This window comes from Oryctolagus cuniculus, chromosome 10 (assembly GCF_964237555.1).
Source record: "Oryctolagus cuniculus chromosome 10, mOryCun1.1, whole genome shotgun sequence".
Taxonomy (NCBI): Eukaryota; Metazoa; Chordata; class Mammalia; order Lagomorpha; family Leporidae; genus Oryctolagus; species Oryctolagus cuniculus.
The window spans coordinates 30,714,677-30,729,656 of NC_091441.1; the positions used below are offsets into that span (position 1 = coordinate 30,714,677).

The 14,980-nt window shown below is 38.1% G+C and overlaps 1 protein-coding gene across 42 annotated transcripts in view; it reads left to right on the plus strand.

The window, feature by feature from the left end:
* Window positions 1–14,980, plus strand: part of PIAS2 (protein inhibitor of activated STAT 2) — a 105,896-nt gene that overhangs the window by 74,234 nt on the left and 16,682 nt on the right. For all 42 annotated transcript variants that reach the window (XR_011379338.1, XR_011379341.1, XR_011379344.1 and 39 more), the window contains 3 exons: window positions 560–720; window positions 6,968–7,101; window positions 9,168–9,339. Coding sequence is in view for 35 of the 42 variants with exons in the window: in XM_070050211.1 (XP_069906312.1) it covers window positions 560–720; window positions 6,968–7,101; window positions 9,168–9,339 (467 nt within the window). In the remaining 7 variants the exon portion in view is untranslated. The remainder of the gene's footprint in view (window positions 1–559; window positions 721–6,967; window positions 7,102–9,167; window positions 9,340–14,980) is intronic.

Sequence of the window (14,980 nt, forward strand, 5' to 3'; positions counted from 1 at the left end):
ATTTCATGTTTATGAATTCATGGTGTAAATTCTTATTACATCATTGCTTGTAGTTACAAAAAGTTTGAAAATTCAGTTGTTCGCCTCTAGTATACTGGCTAAATAAATTACAATGCCTTTATATAATATATTTTTATGTACTAGTATGTAGTCACCAGGTTACATGACAATTAAAAAGAATTGTTGTATTATATGCCAACACTTGTGGGCAGCTTTTTAAAAAAATATACACTTGATTCATGCATCTAACATCTATGAAAGGACATACAAGAGGTGGATAACAGTGACTCCCTCTGTGCTAGGGAAACTGGAGACCTGGTGAGGAGGAGTCTTGTTTTCATTGTATAAATATCTTTTTCTACCTGTGGGTTTACATGCTACCTGTTTTGAGAAGGTGAAAGTTGGGCATATAATAATCTTTGGGAATAAATTCTGGTTTGTAATTTTTCATTTTGATCATTTCTGTGGCTTATTCAGACATTTAAGAACTGACTGTTATTTTAAGGCTTAGTTCTCTTTTCCCAACTAGTTTTCCATGTTATGTTTCCTTGTACTGTAGTTAGGGAAAATGCGGCTGACAATCCCATGCCGTGCAGTGACCTGTACACATCTGCAGTGTTTTGATGCTGCCCTTTATCTACAAATGAATGAGAAGAAGCCTACTTGGATTTGTCCTGTGTGTGACAAAAAAGCTGCCTATGAAAGTCTAATATTAGATGGGTGAGTATAGCCCTTTTAATGGCTGTTGGCTATGTCTTCATTCAGTATGGCTTAATATAAATTCTGCTCTAGAATGAAGTCCAGATACTTGTTTTCTGTTTTCTACTTATTTATACACAATCTGATTTTTAAACTATGATCATACAGATCAGGTGTCCCGTGTTAGAAATATTTGGGACCAGATGTGTTCCAGAGTTTGGAGTTTTTAAAATTTTGCTGTATTTGACAAACCGCTGGTTGAGCATCCCTAATCTGAAAATCCAAAATCCTAAATTTTATTTAATTTACTAACTAACACATTAAATTTTTTTTTTTTAAGATTTATTTATTTGAGAGGTAGAGCTACAGATAGAGGGAGAGGCAGAGAGAAAAGTCTCCCATCCACTGGTTCACGCCCCATATGGCTGCAGCGGCTGGAGCTGAGCCGATCCTAAGCCAGGAACCAGGGTCTTCTTCCAGGTCTCCCACAAAGGCACAGAGGCCCAAGCACTTGGGCAGTCTTCTGCTGTTTTCCCAAGCCATAACATAGCAGAGAGCTGGATAGGAAGAGGAGCAGCTGGGATATAAAACAGCTCTCATATGGGATGCTGGCATCGCAAGCGGAAGCCACAGTGCCGACCCCCATAAAAATGTTAAATGTTTTATGGGATGATGCCGTGTTGTGTTTCAGACACGTATACATTGTATGTAATATTCACGTCAAGGTGAGAGTATCCATCTCATCAAACATTTGTCATTTATTTGTAATGAAAACATTCAAAATCCTTTCTTGTAGCTTTTTTAAAATATGTAATACCCAGATCCAAAATTTTGTGAGTACTCTTTAGTGCCCCCAAAATTTCAGATTTTGGGTTTTCAGATTAGGGGTTCTTGACCGTAATGTGATTTTTGCTGGAGTCAGACAGATGTGTATTTTATTTTTGCTTGCAAAGATGCTTTAGGAAAGCACATAAGGAAGAGGTTTTTCTGCTTTGTAGAAAAGAAGAAGTTTGCTTATCTAGAACTTCTTACAGCAGCAATGATGATCTGTGCAAAAAGCAGAGGAAATGTTAGGGTTGGTAGTTTTGTTTCAAACTAGTAGGTTCAGAATTGGAATCCATGCCCTGGTTTTATGGCTCCAGAGCCCAAACCTTTAAGCATGTGTCACACCTATTTGTAAAATGATATTGAACTAATTTTCAATAAGTGAGGTCTCATTTTTTTTCTGGATAATACTTTTGTATATCAACACTAAGATTTAAAATATATAATTATGAAAGATTAAAAATAGTCAATAGAGTCCCATCCTATGGTGCTAACTTATTTATGTGTTACAAAGATTGAAATACCACTTTACATAATGACTTGTATATATGTATGATTTTCAGTCAGTATGCAGTGAAAAATATATTTAAAGATAATTGCAGTGCATTTTCCAAAAGTTTGTTTGAGGGTTGGCATTGTGGCTTCTCGGGTAAAGCCACCAGCAGCAGCACTGGAATCCCATATGGGCACCAATTTGAGTCCCGTCTGCTCCACTTCCGAACCAGCTCCCTGCTAATGTGCCTGGGAGATCAGCAGAAGATGGCCAAGTGCTTGGGCCCCTGCACCCACGTGGGAGATCAGGATGAAGCTCCTGGCTCCTGCTTCAGTTCAGCCCAGCCCCTGCCCTTGCGGCTGTGTGGGGAGTGAACCAGCAGATGGAGGTCTCTCTGTCCCCTCCCCTCTCCTCCCTCTGTGTGTGTGTTTGTGTGCACGCGTGTGCACACACGCGCACGCAAGAGATGCTACCTTTCAAATAAATAAATCTTTAAAAAAATTTATGTGGAAAAGAACAGAGCATTGAATGAAGGGGATTTTCACCTTTGTAAATTTTTTTCTGGGTTTTTATGTAATATTTTTTAGCTTAACTTGAAATAGTTTCAGACTTAGAAGTACAACAGTAGCACAGAAAGCTGTGTAACTGATGTGTCAGTTAACATTCTGCCATAGTTGCTTTAGCATGTTCTCTCGCTATAGAGATATATATCTATTTTTAGCGTGTGCTTGGAGTGTGTATAGCAAAAAGGAGATTAATTATTACTACTTGTAGAATTCTTTTAGACCATTTGAGAATTGCATATATCATGTCTCTTTGCCATTAGTATTTTGAGGATGTATTTCCTAAATTCCTGAAATTCTTTATTACTGATTTCTGTTTTTTCTATTTAAGTTGATTTGTGATATGAACTTCTTTGAAGGTGATGTTTTGTGTGTGGAATTTTCTTTAAGTTCTTAGAAATGCTGAATCAAAGAATATGTAAACTTTAAGATTCCGTTTTATAATTGAAATGCATCACAGAAGGAGTGAATTATTTTACTCTCTGTAGTAAATATTTTCTCCAGTAGCTTTTGTCCACTTTTCAACTTTTATCAGCCTTATATAACTGTATTAAATCTTATTTTTAAATGTATGCCTATTTTCTGATTGAAAAAAATAGCTCATTGGTTTAATTTCTGCTGCTTGTATTATAAGAATTATGGATATTTCTTTATACATTTTTTATTATCTTTTACAAATTGCCTATTAATGTCTATCTTTTTCTCTCACCTTTTCCTGTTTATCTTTTGAGTTGTTCATCTTTTTCTTAGTGATTTATAAATCATCAGCAATATATACTGAGGATATTAGTTTAACCACAAGTGCCAAATGAATTTTTCTAGTTTGTATTTTATTTATATTTATTATGCCTTTTTATTTATAAGCCTTACATTTTTGTTTTATCAAGTTTGTCTTTACTTTTTGGATTCTGCCAGATGTATTTGGAAAGTCCTAGAGTTTATAGTTAGACATTCACTTGTTTTTTGTCAAATGCATTTTGTGTGTTTTTTTTTTCCTTACTCATTCCCTCATGAATTCATTCTATACCATGCTTATTGAATACCTGTTTTGAGTCAGATACAGGGTCTGTAATGGTGAACAGAACACTTCTGGTTTGGGAGACAGTAAAAAATTGTATTTTAAGTTGCTAAAGAAAGTAAAGAACAGCTTTCTGTGAAGACAGTTGGGGATGGGCAAGAAACTCAAGGATAGGGAGTAGATGATTATGTTAAGGTGGAGATCACCCCATTCTACCCTCCAGCTTGCAAGTTAGTAGTCTCATAACGTATCCAGTAATCTCTCCCATGGACTTACAATAACTGCCTGTGTCTTACATATATGAGTTTTAATTTATGAACTGTATTCCATTGATCAGTGTGTTAGGGGGCTGTTGCAAAACTGTTTTGATCATTTAGCTCTATGATGTGTCAGTTATTTTTATGCCATTTTTTTATGGAACTTTCTTGATTAGTATGAAATACTCTACCATTTTCTCTTGAATAAATGTTTTCTCAAATTACATAAAATGCTCCTGTTGGGTTTTATTTTGATCAGAGTTATGCTGTGTTTTCAGTATAATTGGAATAAACATCTTCTCAGAAAGGAGATATTTATTTCCTTCTTACTTTATCAGATTTGTTGAGGTTTAAGAATTGTACGTAAGTAATATATACAATTTCTGTAGATAAGTTTTTCTTAGAATTTTATATGAATGGAATCATAAAGTGTATACTTCTTTTGTCTGATTTTCTTTCTTCAGCATAGTTACTTGAGATTCTTTTTCTGTATGTGTGTATGTATCAATATATCAATGTATATATGTGTAGTTCATTTTGTTGTGAGTTGTGCTCCACTGCCTAGATATACTGTAGTTTATCAGTTTACATATTGATGGGTTGATTCTGGATTGGGGTTGTTAAAAATAGAGCTACTGTGAAATATTCACGCTCAAGTCCAAATGGAATGCATGGCCACATGCCATGTGTATACTCAACTTTTTAAGAATTTGCAAAAGTGTTTTCCAAAATAGTTGTCCCATTATCTATTCCCACTAGCAGTATTTGGGAGTTAAAAGTTGCTCCATGTTGTCATGAACATTCAGTGTGGTTAGTCTTTTTACAGTTTGACTTGCTGGTGATATTTCTGGTGGATATATTTGTATATCACTTATTATTGATTGTATCTAGCATCTCTTTTTATGTGTGTGTTCTCCATCTTTTTGGTGTCTTTGTTAAACTGCCTGTCAGATTTCTGCCAGTTTTTACACTGTGTAGTCAGTTTTCATATTACTGAATTTTGATTTTTTTGTATATTCTGGATATAAATCAGGTACATGCTTTGCAAATATTTCCTGCTGTTAAATTTTTCAGTCACTTAACAGTGTCTTTCATGTAGCAGAAGTGCTTAATTTGAATGAAGACCAATTTATCAAGTTTTTTTTTTTTAATGAATTGTGCTTGAAGACATTTTCCCCTAACTCAAAGTCACAAAGATTTTCTCTTTGCTTTTGCTTAAGGGTTTTATAATTTACTTTTTACATTTAGGTCTGTCATTCATATCAAGTTAAATTTTTTTTTTTTGACAGGCAGAGTTAGACAGTGAGAGAGAGACAGAGAGAAAGGTCTTCCTTGCATTGGTTCACTCCTCAAATGGCTGCTATGCCAGTGCACTGCACCGATCCGAAGCCAGGAGCCAGGTGCCTCCTCCTGGCCTTCCATGTGGGTGCAGGGCCCAAGCACTTGGGCCATCCTCCACTGCCTTCCCGGGCCACAGCAGAGAGCTGGACTGGAAGAGGAACAACTGGGACTAGAACCTGGGGTGCTGGCGCTGCAGATGGAGGATTAGTCTAGTGAGCCTCGTTGCCGGCCCATATCAACTCAATTTTTATGCATGATATAAGATAAAGACCAAGGCTTATTATTATTTCTTTTGCTTTATGGCCTTGAGATTGTTTTGTCATCATTTATTAAGAATATTGATTTTTCCTTATTGAATTGTTTTCAGAAATCAGTTGACCATATATAAATGTGAATCTGTCTTGTGTATTCTGTTCTATTTATTGCGATACTTCACTCTCTGGAAACCAAGTAATCTGAGTCTTATAACTATTCTTTTCCTGTATTTCTTTACAAACTTTAGAATCAGTTTGCCAGGGTTATCTTTTGCCACAGCACTTAAGATGCCTATCTCATATTGGAGTGCTGGAGTTTGAGTCCCTGCACCACTTCAATACTAGTTTTCTGCTAATGCACACCCGTGGTAGGCAGCAGGTGATGTCTCGGGTACTTAGGTCCCTGCCACTCATGTGAAAGACTTGGGTGGAGCTGAAGATTGCTGGCCTCAGCCTGACCCAGCCCCAGCTGGTGTGGGCATTTGGGAAGTAAAACAGTAGTTGGAAGATCTCTCGCAGCTTGCCTGTCTGTCTTGTTTCTGCCTGTCTCTCTTCCTTTCAGATAAATAAACTTGGGGAAAAAAATTCAGTTTGTCAGAAAAAGTAATTGCTGGCATTTTGATTTGTATTGTGTTGACTCTGTAGACTCAGTGTTGAGTCTCCTGATCCATGAACATGTTATATTTATTTAATCAAGTCTTGATAATGTTTTATAGTTTTCAGTGTATTTTGTGGGTCTTTTGTCAAATTTATCGCTAAGTGTTACATTATTATGTGTTTTTTTAAATATCTGGTTGTTAGTAAATAGAACTATAATTGAGTTTTGTACATTGCTCTTATAGGATTTTCTAATTGATGTCTTTGTCTTGCCTTTTTGCACTTCCTGATCCATTATTTTGATGTACTGTGATGATGGAGTTTCAGATATTAAACTAACCTTGCATTCTAAGAATAAATCCCACCTGATTGTGGTGTTACCTTTTTTTGTTTTGCAAAGCTTTCTTATAATGTCCTTGTCTGGTTTTCATCTGTAATAATGCTGTCCTTATAAAATGAGTTGGAAAGTAGTAATATTTCTCCTTGAACATTTGGTAAAGTTCCTTGGTCAAGATATGAGGCATGGAATTTTCTTTACAGTTAGATTTTTTAACTACAGAAGCAGTATCTTTGATAGACATGGGGCTCTTCAGCTTATCTATTGCTTTTCAAGTGGATTTAAGTAAGTCTGACCAGCAGCTTGTCTTTTATTGATCTGTTCCAAGAAAGAAATAGCTATTTTCTTTTTATTTGTTTCTGTTCGGCTACTGAAATTTTGAGTGATCTCTGTAAGCCACTTAACTCTGTACTGCCCTTAGGTGGGAAGCAGGGTTGGGGTATACTACTTATAAGATGTGAAATACTGAAATATCAAAAAAAAAAAGGTATCATTGTTTTTGCCTCCACCATGTATTGCTTTCTTATTTTGCTTTTGAACAAAGATATTGATTGCACGTATGTACATCTTAATTGGTTTATAGGCTTTTTATGGAAATTCTCAATGATTGTTCTGATGTGGATGAAATCAAATTCCAAGAAGATGGCTCTTGGTGTCCAATGAGACCGAAGAAAGAAGCTATGAAAGTATCCAGCCAACCGTGTACAAAAATAGAAAGTATGTGCAGAATGGCAGTGGAAAGCAAAGCAATGAGATTGGGCAGCATTATGTTTATTGTTAACCTTGACCACTAGCACTATCAGTAGAGTTCAGTTTGCTTGCTTCAGCTTTGGATCATCTGTCAAGTATACGTTGCCGTCCTCCTTAGTGATTTTTATTTTTTCCTTAAGAAATGTCATAAAATGTATTAATTTCTTTTTATTTAGGAGGCAGAGGAACAGAGAGAGAGCTCCCATCCTGTGGTTCACTCCCCGAAATGACCTCAGAGACTCAGGCAGGGTTGAAACCAGGAACGGGGAACTTAGTTCAGGGGTCCAGTTGGGTGACAAAGACCCAACAGCTTGAGCCATCCTTTGATGTCTTCCAGAATGCGCATTAGCAGGAAACGATTTGGGAGTGTAATCAAGACCCCAGCGTAGGCACTGTGTCTGATATGGGGTACGGGTGACCCAAGCAGTATCTTCAACATTAGGCCAGACACCTTCCCCAGATACATGCTAAGTGTTCTACCATCCTACAGCCTTTTATAATATACTTGTAATATGTAAAATGAATGAAGCAGTCATCTAAATCATTTTACCAAATGAAGTATATTACAAAATAAAACATGATAAGTGACATTTTCGTTTTTTTAAATTGTTTGTGGTTAGAGAAGTTGCATGTTTGGTCAATGAACAGGGAGGGGCAGTGGTCACAGGTGAACAAATTGTTTTTCTTCCATTTCTTTGTGGAAAGGAATCTGGTCATCGTTTGTTTACCTAGAATATTTATACTTTTTAAAGATTTATTTATTTGAGAGGCAGAGGCAGACAGAGAAAGAGAGAGAGAGGTTTTCCATCTGCTGGTTCAATCCCCAAGTGACCATAATGGCTGGAACTGGGCTGATCCAAAGCTAGAAACCAGGAGCTTCTTCCAGGTCTTCTATGCAGGTGCAAGGGCCTAAGGACTTCAGTCATCCTCCACTGCTTTCCCAGGCCATAACAGAGAGCTGGGTTGGAAGTGGAGCAGAACCGGTGCCCATATGGGGTGCTGGCGCTGCAGGTGACGGCTTTACCAACCATGCCACAGCACTGGCCCCCAGAATATTTATATTTAGCCTTCCACTGAGCTCCCTGCACCTGCCTACACTGAGTAGGGAAACTAAATACAGCTTGAGTAACTGAAACTTGTAGGTGTAATTAAAGTTCCTTTTTATCTAATGCAGTCTATTCACTGCATTTGAATTTTATTCTGACTGTATTTGAAGTTCTAAGAAAAAAAGTAATGATTAAATTTTTCAGGGTAAGGAGAAATGGGGAAAAAAATAAAGACATATACCAATATTAATTACTCCCTTGTAATTGACACTGAACCTAAGTATAATGACCAAGGTTTCTCTAATCTTTGAGAAAAATGGGGAGCAATTTGATTGGTTGCTGCTGGTTTTTCAGTATCTGCCAGCATTTATTTTCAACTAAGTAGATTATAGGGAATAATATACCTTTGTATGAAAAGAGTGGACATCTGTTGTGTGAGGCAATGCTGAGAAAAAAATCTAAATGATTAGTAGATAATTAATTTCAAGAAGCTTTAAATGTCTGAATAACCTAAATTGGAAGTTTGTGGGGATTTTCAGCTGATCAAGGTAAAATTGATTTTTTTATCAAGTTTTGATGGGTAGTCTAATACAGACTTTAATATTAGCATGATTGCAAGAATGGAAATATCTAATTCTGACTTAATGTCTATGAGGATACACATCTGGTAAAACCACATGCTCTTGTCCTGTGGCCTGAGACCAAGTCTCTTAACTGCAGGTTTCTGTCTGAAATGACTGCTCACCTGGGAAGCTGATGGTGCAGCAGGATCTGCGCACGCAATTTCAAGTGTGCTGTCAAGGCGCGGCACTCATCCTGTCTCCCCAGGGAAGCAGTCCTTTTATTGATATCCCTGGAGTTAGGGGCAGAGTGTGTGGCTTCACTGCTATGCATTGTCCTGGGTGTACTTGACAGTTAAGACTGAGTTAACAACTGAGTTGGTGTCACACCTTTAATGTTGTTTTTCCTTCCTTTTACTACGTGCAGGTTTAGGTGTCCTCAGTAAGCCTTGTGCAGTGACTGTAGCCAGTGAGGCAAGCAAAAAGAAAGTGGATGTTATTGACCTAACAATAGAAAGTTCTTCTGATGAAGAGGAAGACCCTCCTGCCAAAAGGAAATGCATCTTTATGTCAGAAACACAAAGCAGCCCAACCAAAGGGTTTGTTAATTTATAGTTCTCCATTGTTCATTGCACTTGCAACTAATGGTTCCTGGGGTGAGTTTGTGCATGTCTCTTAGAGAAGCTGAGTAGCTGAAGGAGGCTGTTGTAATTTGCCATTGTTCACTGGTAATATATTCAAGTAAGCAGATTATTTATATTAAAGCAAATTTTGATGAAGAAAATATTACATCTTCAAGCAGTGAGATCTTGAGGTTTTATTGCATACTTGATACTTTTTGTTATTTTCTGAAACCTGTTTGTAAGGAAATTTGGAGACTCTGACCACCATAACAAAGTCTGGAGTAATGGATCGTGGAATTGGAAACCTAACTGTGGATTTCTGATTCTGGCACTGTTATTTACCTGTTCTGTCATACTGAATGAAATGTTTGTGCCTCCTTTGTTCTATAGAATGGCTGCCTCATAGAATTATTGTCAAGTTTCACTGAAATAGAACAACTTAGCTTCAATGTTAGGCACATGCTAGTTTTTCAGTGAGAATTGATTCCTTTCCCTCCTCACTCTCCAGGATATGGGAAAGCAGTACATTCTAGCATGTATTCTTTATGAGTCATCTTGGAGCATTCATTCCTATTTAACAACAGGTACTTCTTAAAGGGAGATTTTGGAGCAAGTGAGAAAGTAACAGGATTTTAATTTGATAGTTCATGAATGCATGTTTTCAAACTTGGTAGTCTCATCTCTTTGGTCTGTCAATCCACTTTTTTTTCTTAATGGTTTTTTTGAAGTACAATTTACATTACAAAATTTACCCATCTTAAGTATATAATGCTTAATTATATTCTCTGATTTGATTAAATTCATGGAGTTGTATCTGTAACCATTCAGGTTTTTTTAGTTTTTTAGTTTTTAATTTTATTTATTTTTTTGACAGGCAGAGTTAGAGAAAGAGAGACAGAAAGGTCTTGCTTCCATTGGTTCAACTCCCCAAATGGCCTACAGCCGGTGCCCTGCGGCCATCCGAAGCCAGGAGCCAGGTGTTTCCTTCTGATCTCTCATGAGGGTGCAGGGCCCAAGCACTTGGGACATCCTCCACTGCCTTCCCCGGGTGGGTCACAACAGAGAGCTGGAGTGGAAGAGGAGCAACCAGGACTAGAACCTGGAGTGCCGGGCCACAGGCGGAGGATTAGCCTAGTGAACTGCAACACCAGCCGAGGTGTTTTGTTTTGTTTTGTTAAGATTTACTCATTTAAAAAGCAGAATTACAGAGAGAGGGAGGGAAGGAGAGAGAGAGAGAGAGATCTTCCATCCGCTGATTGACTCCCCATGTGGCTGCAACAGCTGGTGCTAGGCTGATCCAGAGTCAGGCATTCTTCATGGTCTCCCATGTGCAGGGGCCCAAGGACCTGGGCCATCTTCTGCTTCCCGAGGCCATAGCAGAGAGCTGGGTCAGAAGTGGAGCAGCCAAGACTTGAACCAGCACCCATATGAGATGCAGACACTGCAGGCAGCAGCTTTACCCACTAGGCCACAATGCTGGCCATAAGTATTTCAACTCCTGTAATGTTTTTTTGTAGTTTATTCTCATTCACATTTGAAATCTAGATGACCATTAATGTTCTTTTTGTCTCTACAAATTTTCCTCTTCTATTTTTATATATATGGAATTATATTCTCAGTATACATTTTGTTTTCTTTTTAAATTAGAGTGTCCATATGCTGGTTCACAGTCCAGACACCTGCAACGGCTGGGGTTGGTCCAATGCCAAAGCTAGGAGCTGGGAGTCTCCCATGTTGGTGGCAGGCACGCAGTTACTTTAGGTACGACTGCTGCCTCTCAGTATCTGCATTAGCAGGAGGCTAGAGTCAGGAGCCAGAGCTGGGGCATGTGTGTTTTAATTATTAGGGTGAACACTCACTCTCTTGATTTTTTGTTTTTGTTTGTTTGTTTGTTTGTATTTTTGAGAGGCAGAGTTACAGAGAGGGAGAGAGAGTTATAAACAGTTCTTTGTAACTTTTATGTCTCAGCTGCCCTCTTCACTGTTAAAATACATGCATTTCCAGAAATTACTTAGATGTCATGGTAAAGGCATATATTTTCTTTTGCCTACTTACTTAGAATGAAATTTTATTTTTATGGAAGAGAAAATGAGGAAAGTGTTTCAAGTGAGTTTCTTTTCTGGCATGAATGATGAAAAATGAAAATATGATTTTGAATGTTTACTGGAGTATGGAAAAATCAAAGGAATGAATACTTAGATATGGTGTTGTCTAGGTCTTACTCTAATGATACTCTTCAGAATATATACTAGAAAAATGTGGGTTGTAAATACATTGTTAGATTCACACCAGTTTGAAAGGTTTGTGCATAATGATGCTTACTGCTGAGTAGTTGTGATCTTGAGGGTGTCTCTGGTGACCTACTATAAGGGTCTCCCCTCTGTCCTTTACCACATTTTTATCAATACTTGAGAAAATGAAACTAGAGGAATGGCACACATATTGAGTAACAAAATAGGAAATGACCTCAGTGTGCAAAGAACTAAGAATAGTTTATACCTATGGTCAGCTATTCTAGAGCTAAGGCTCTTTATTGAGCTAGAAAAGAAAAACGAAAATAAGAAGTAAATATCGCCAGCACTGCGGCTCACTAGGCTAATCCTCCGCCTTGCAGCGCCGGCACAGCGGATTCTAGTCCCGGTCGGGGCACCGGCTTCTGTCCCAGTTGCCCCTCTTCCAGGCCAGCTCTCTGCTGTGGCCAGGAAGTGCAGTGGAGGATGGCCCAAGTCCTTGGGCCCTGCACCCCATGGGAGACCAGGAGAAGCACCAGGCTCCTGCCTTCTGATCAGCTCGGTGCGCTGGCCGCAGCGGCCATTGGAGAGTGAACCAACAGCAAAAGGAAGACCTTTCTCTCTCTCTCTCTCTCTCTCACTCTCACTCTCACTCTCACTGTCCACTCTGCTTGTCAAAATAAAAAGTGAATATCACTGGACTTTCGTGACTAAACCAACAACATATAAATATTGATTTATGGAATCTGTATAAATTGCAGCTACCAGGCTCATTGCATGAAGCCACCATAACCCTTAATATGAACACCCATACAGAAGAGCACTTAGGAAACAGGTTCACATGGAAAGATAAGTGAAAAGTCTGAATTTAATCGTAGAAAACTTTAATTGTATAGTAAAATGACATGTGCTGTCACCGAATAGTTCATCCTGAGTGCTTTAATATTAGCAGATAAATTGATAAGATAGAACTTGTCATAAGGGCAATTATTTTCACATCTTAATAGATGCTGGCTTTTAATAAGAAGTTGCTGTTTCTGAAAGAAACTCTGAAATGTCAGAATTCACTTACTGATTTGAAGACTTTGCTACTTAAGATTTTTTTTAATGTATGTTGGTTATTTTTTAGACAACATTAATAAAAGAAGCCTAAGATCTGGTCTTCATACCTTACAAGTTTTGTGCCACTTTAATTTATGTGGCTCTACTTAGGGCATTTTAGTCCTAATGATCAAGACAAGTATTAACAAATGAGTGCAGCTAGAGGGGAGGACCAGGAAGGGCAAACAGTGGAAACCTGGAGCATGAGGGATGGGTGGGGCTACGGATCGAAGCTGGTGGACCAGAAGAGATAGCATGATAGCTTGTCAAAAAGAAAAACTTACTCTAATAAACAGTTTCACAGGGCACCAAGAAGAAAGTAGAAAGCCTCTCACCTAGGGAGAATCACTGTTAACATTTTGATGGAAATTTCAAACCTTTTCTTTGCAAGCTACTGAAGTCTCTTTAAATGTAGTTTGTAGTAACTGTCAGGAGAAACTAGTATGTTAATCTAAGAATATAGAAAACTTCTGATGTTTTTCTAATGTTTTCTGATGATGTTTTAAAATGTAATTTCAAGGATGAGTATTTGGGGTAGTAGTTGATATGCTACTGCCTGAGGTCGAGTCCTGGCTCCGTTCCTGATTCCAGCTTCCTGCCAATGCATTCCCTGGTAGGCAGCAGGTGATGGCTAAAGTACTTGGGTCCCTGCCACCCAGGTGGGAGACCCAGGTTGAATTCTGGGCTTCTGGCTTTGGCTTGCCCAGCCCTGGCTGTTTGTTGGCATTTGGGAAGTGAAGCAGAGGCAGATGAAAGATAATCTTTCAATCTCACTCTCTCTATCTTTGTGTCTTTCAAATACATTTTAAAAACATATTAATTTTACATAGATCTTTACCCCATTCCCTGGAAATTGAGTAGTGGTTTTATCTTTTATAAGGTGGTAAAGACAGGAGACGAAGAATAGGGATAAATAATATGTGGTTCTGGATTTTGTTTATCTTTTATGACAATGTGGGAGAACACAGTGAGTGAACATCAGGTTTATGAATAAAAATCATCATTCCTATTGAGCCTTGCAGCTCCAGCACACCGGGTTCTAGTCCTGGTCGGGGTGCCAGATTTTGTCCCGGTTGCCCCTCTTCCAGGCCAGCTCTCTGCTGTGGCCCGGGAAGGCAGTGGAGGATGGCCCAAGTGCTTGGGCCCTGCACCTGCATGGGAGACCAGGAGAAGCACCTGGCTGCTGGCTGTGGATCAGCGCGGTGCACCGGCTGCAGCGGCCATTGGAGGGTGAACCAACGGTAAAGGAAGACCTTTCTCTCTGTCTCTCTCTCTCACTGTCCACTCTGCCTGTCAAAAATTAAAAAAAAAGAAAAAGAAAAAAAAATCATCATTCCATTTTCAGTCAACTTAACTTGAACCCGTTATGAGTTCCATGAAATTCCCTGATCCAGTACACAATCTAGAATCCTAATATTTGCTGGATAGCAGCATTCTTGAAATTTGCTGTTATGGATGAAGTTTAAAAAATCAACATGTATACACCTAATTGTGTATGTATTTGCTCATCTTGTAGGGAGGCAACAGTAGATTTTAAAAGCTTTCAAACATTGTTTATTACTTGATAACATTACATTTTTATAACCATAATTCCACCAGACACATTCATTTACATTTTCCCATGGTATCTATACATACACCTCTCCTTTTTCTATAGGTTCTATAATCATTTTATGTTTCTAAATGTGATCCTTGTGAAGATTCTGATAAAAAACAAAATCTGCTACCAGTATGTAATTTGATAACTTCTATGACTACTTTCAGGCATTCTATATAAAGTTGAATTTGTATTAATGATTGCACAGATAAATGGTCATTAACCAACACTTAGTTTAGCTTTTCAGATACTTGCTTAGGTTTTAGACGTTGATTTAATAATTTGTACCTTCTTTGGATTTTGGTACTGAAGAAATAAGGAATGGGTTGTTATTCAAAGCTTTGTATTATGCAAGCAGGACATGTGACTAGGTGGTACTGAATGAGATAGTGTGTAGGGCATTGACCTGGCTCCTGTATGTATGGGTGTAAGTCAGGGAGTCAGAAGGAAAAGGAATGTGTTGGCTGTTTCTTACATTTCTGATCCAAGAAGAAGGATCAGTTCGGGGTCAACACAAAAAATCTGTCGTGTGAAATATCAAAGGAATAAAAAGGGGAGATTAGGAAGACTGGCATTGTCTTTTTCTTGTAAACCTGAAATTCTTAGTTTGTTTCAGTGGTGGTGGAGGAAGAATTAATTAAATGTGCTTCTAAATAAGAACTTTTTAAATTAATAATACCTGATAAAT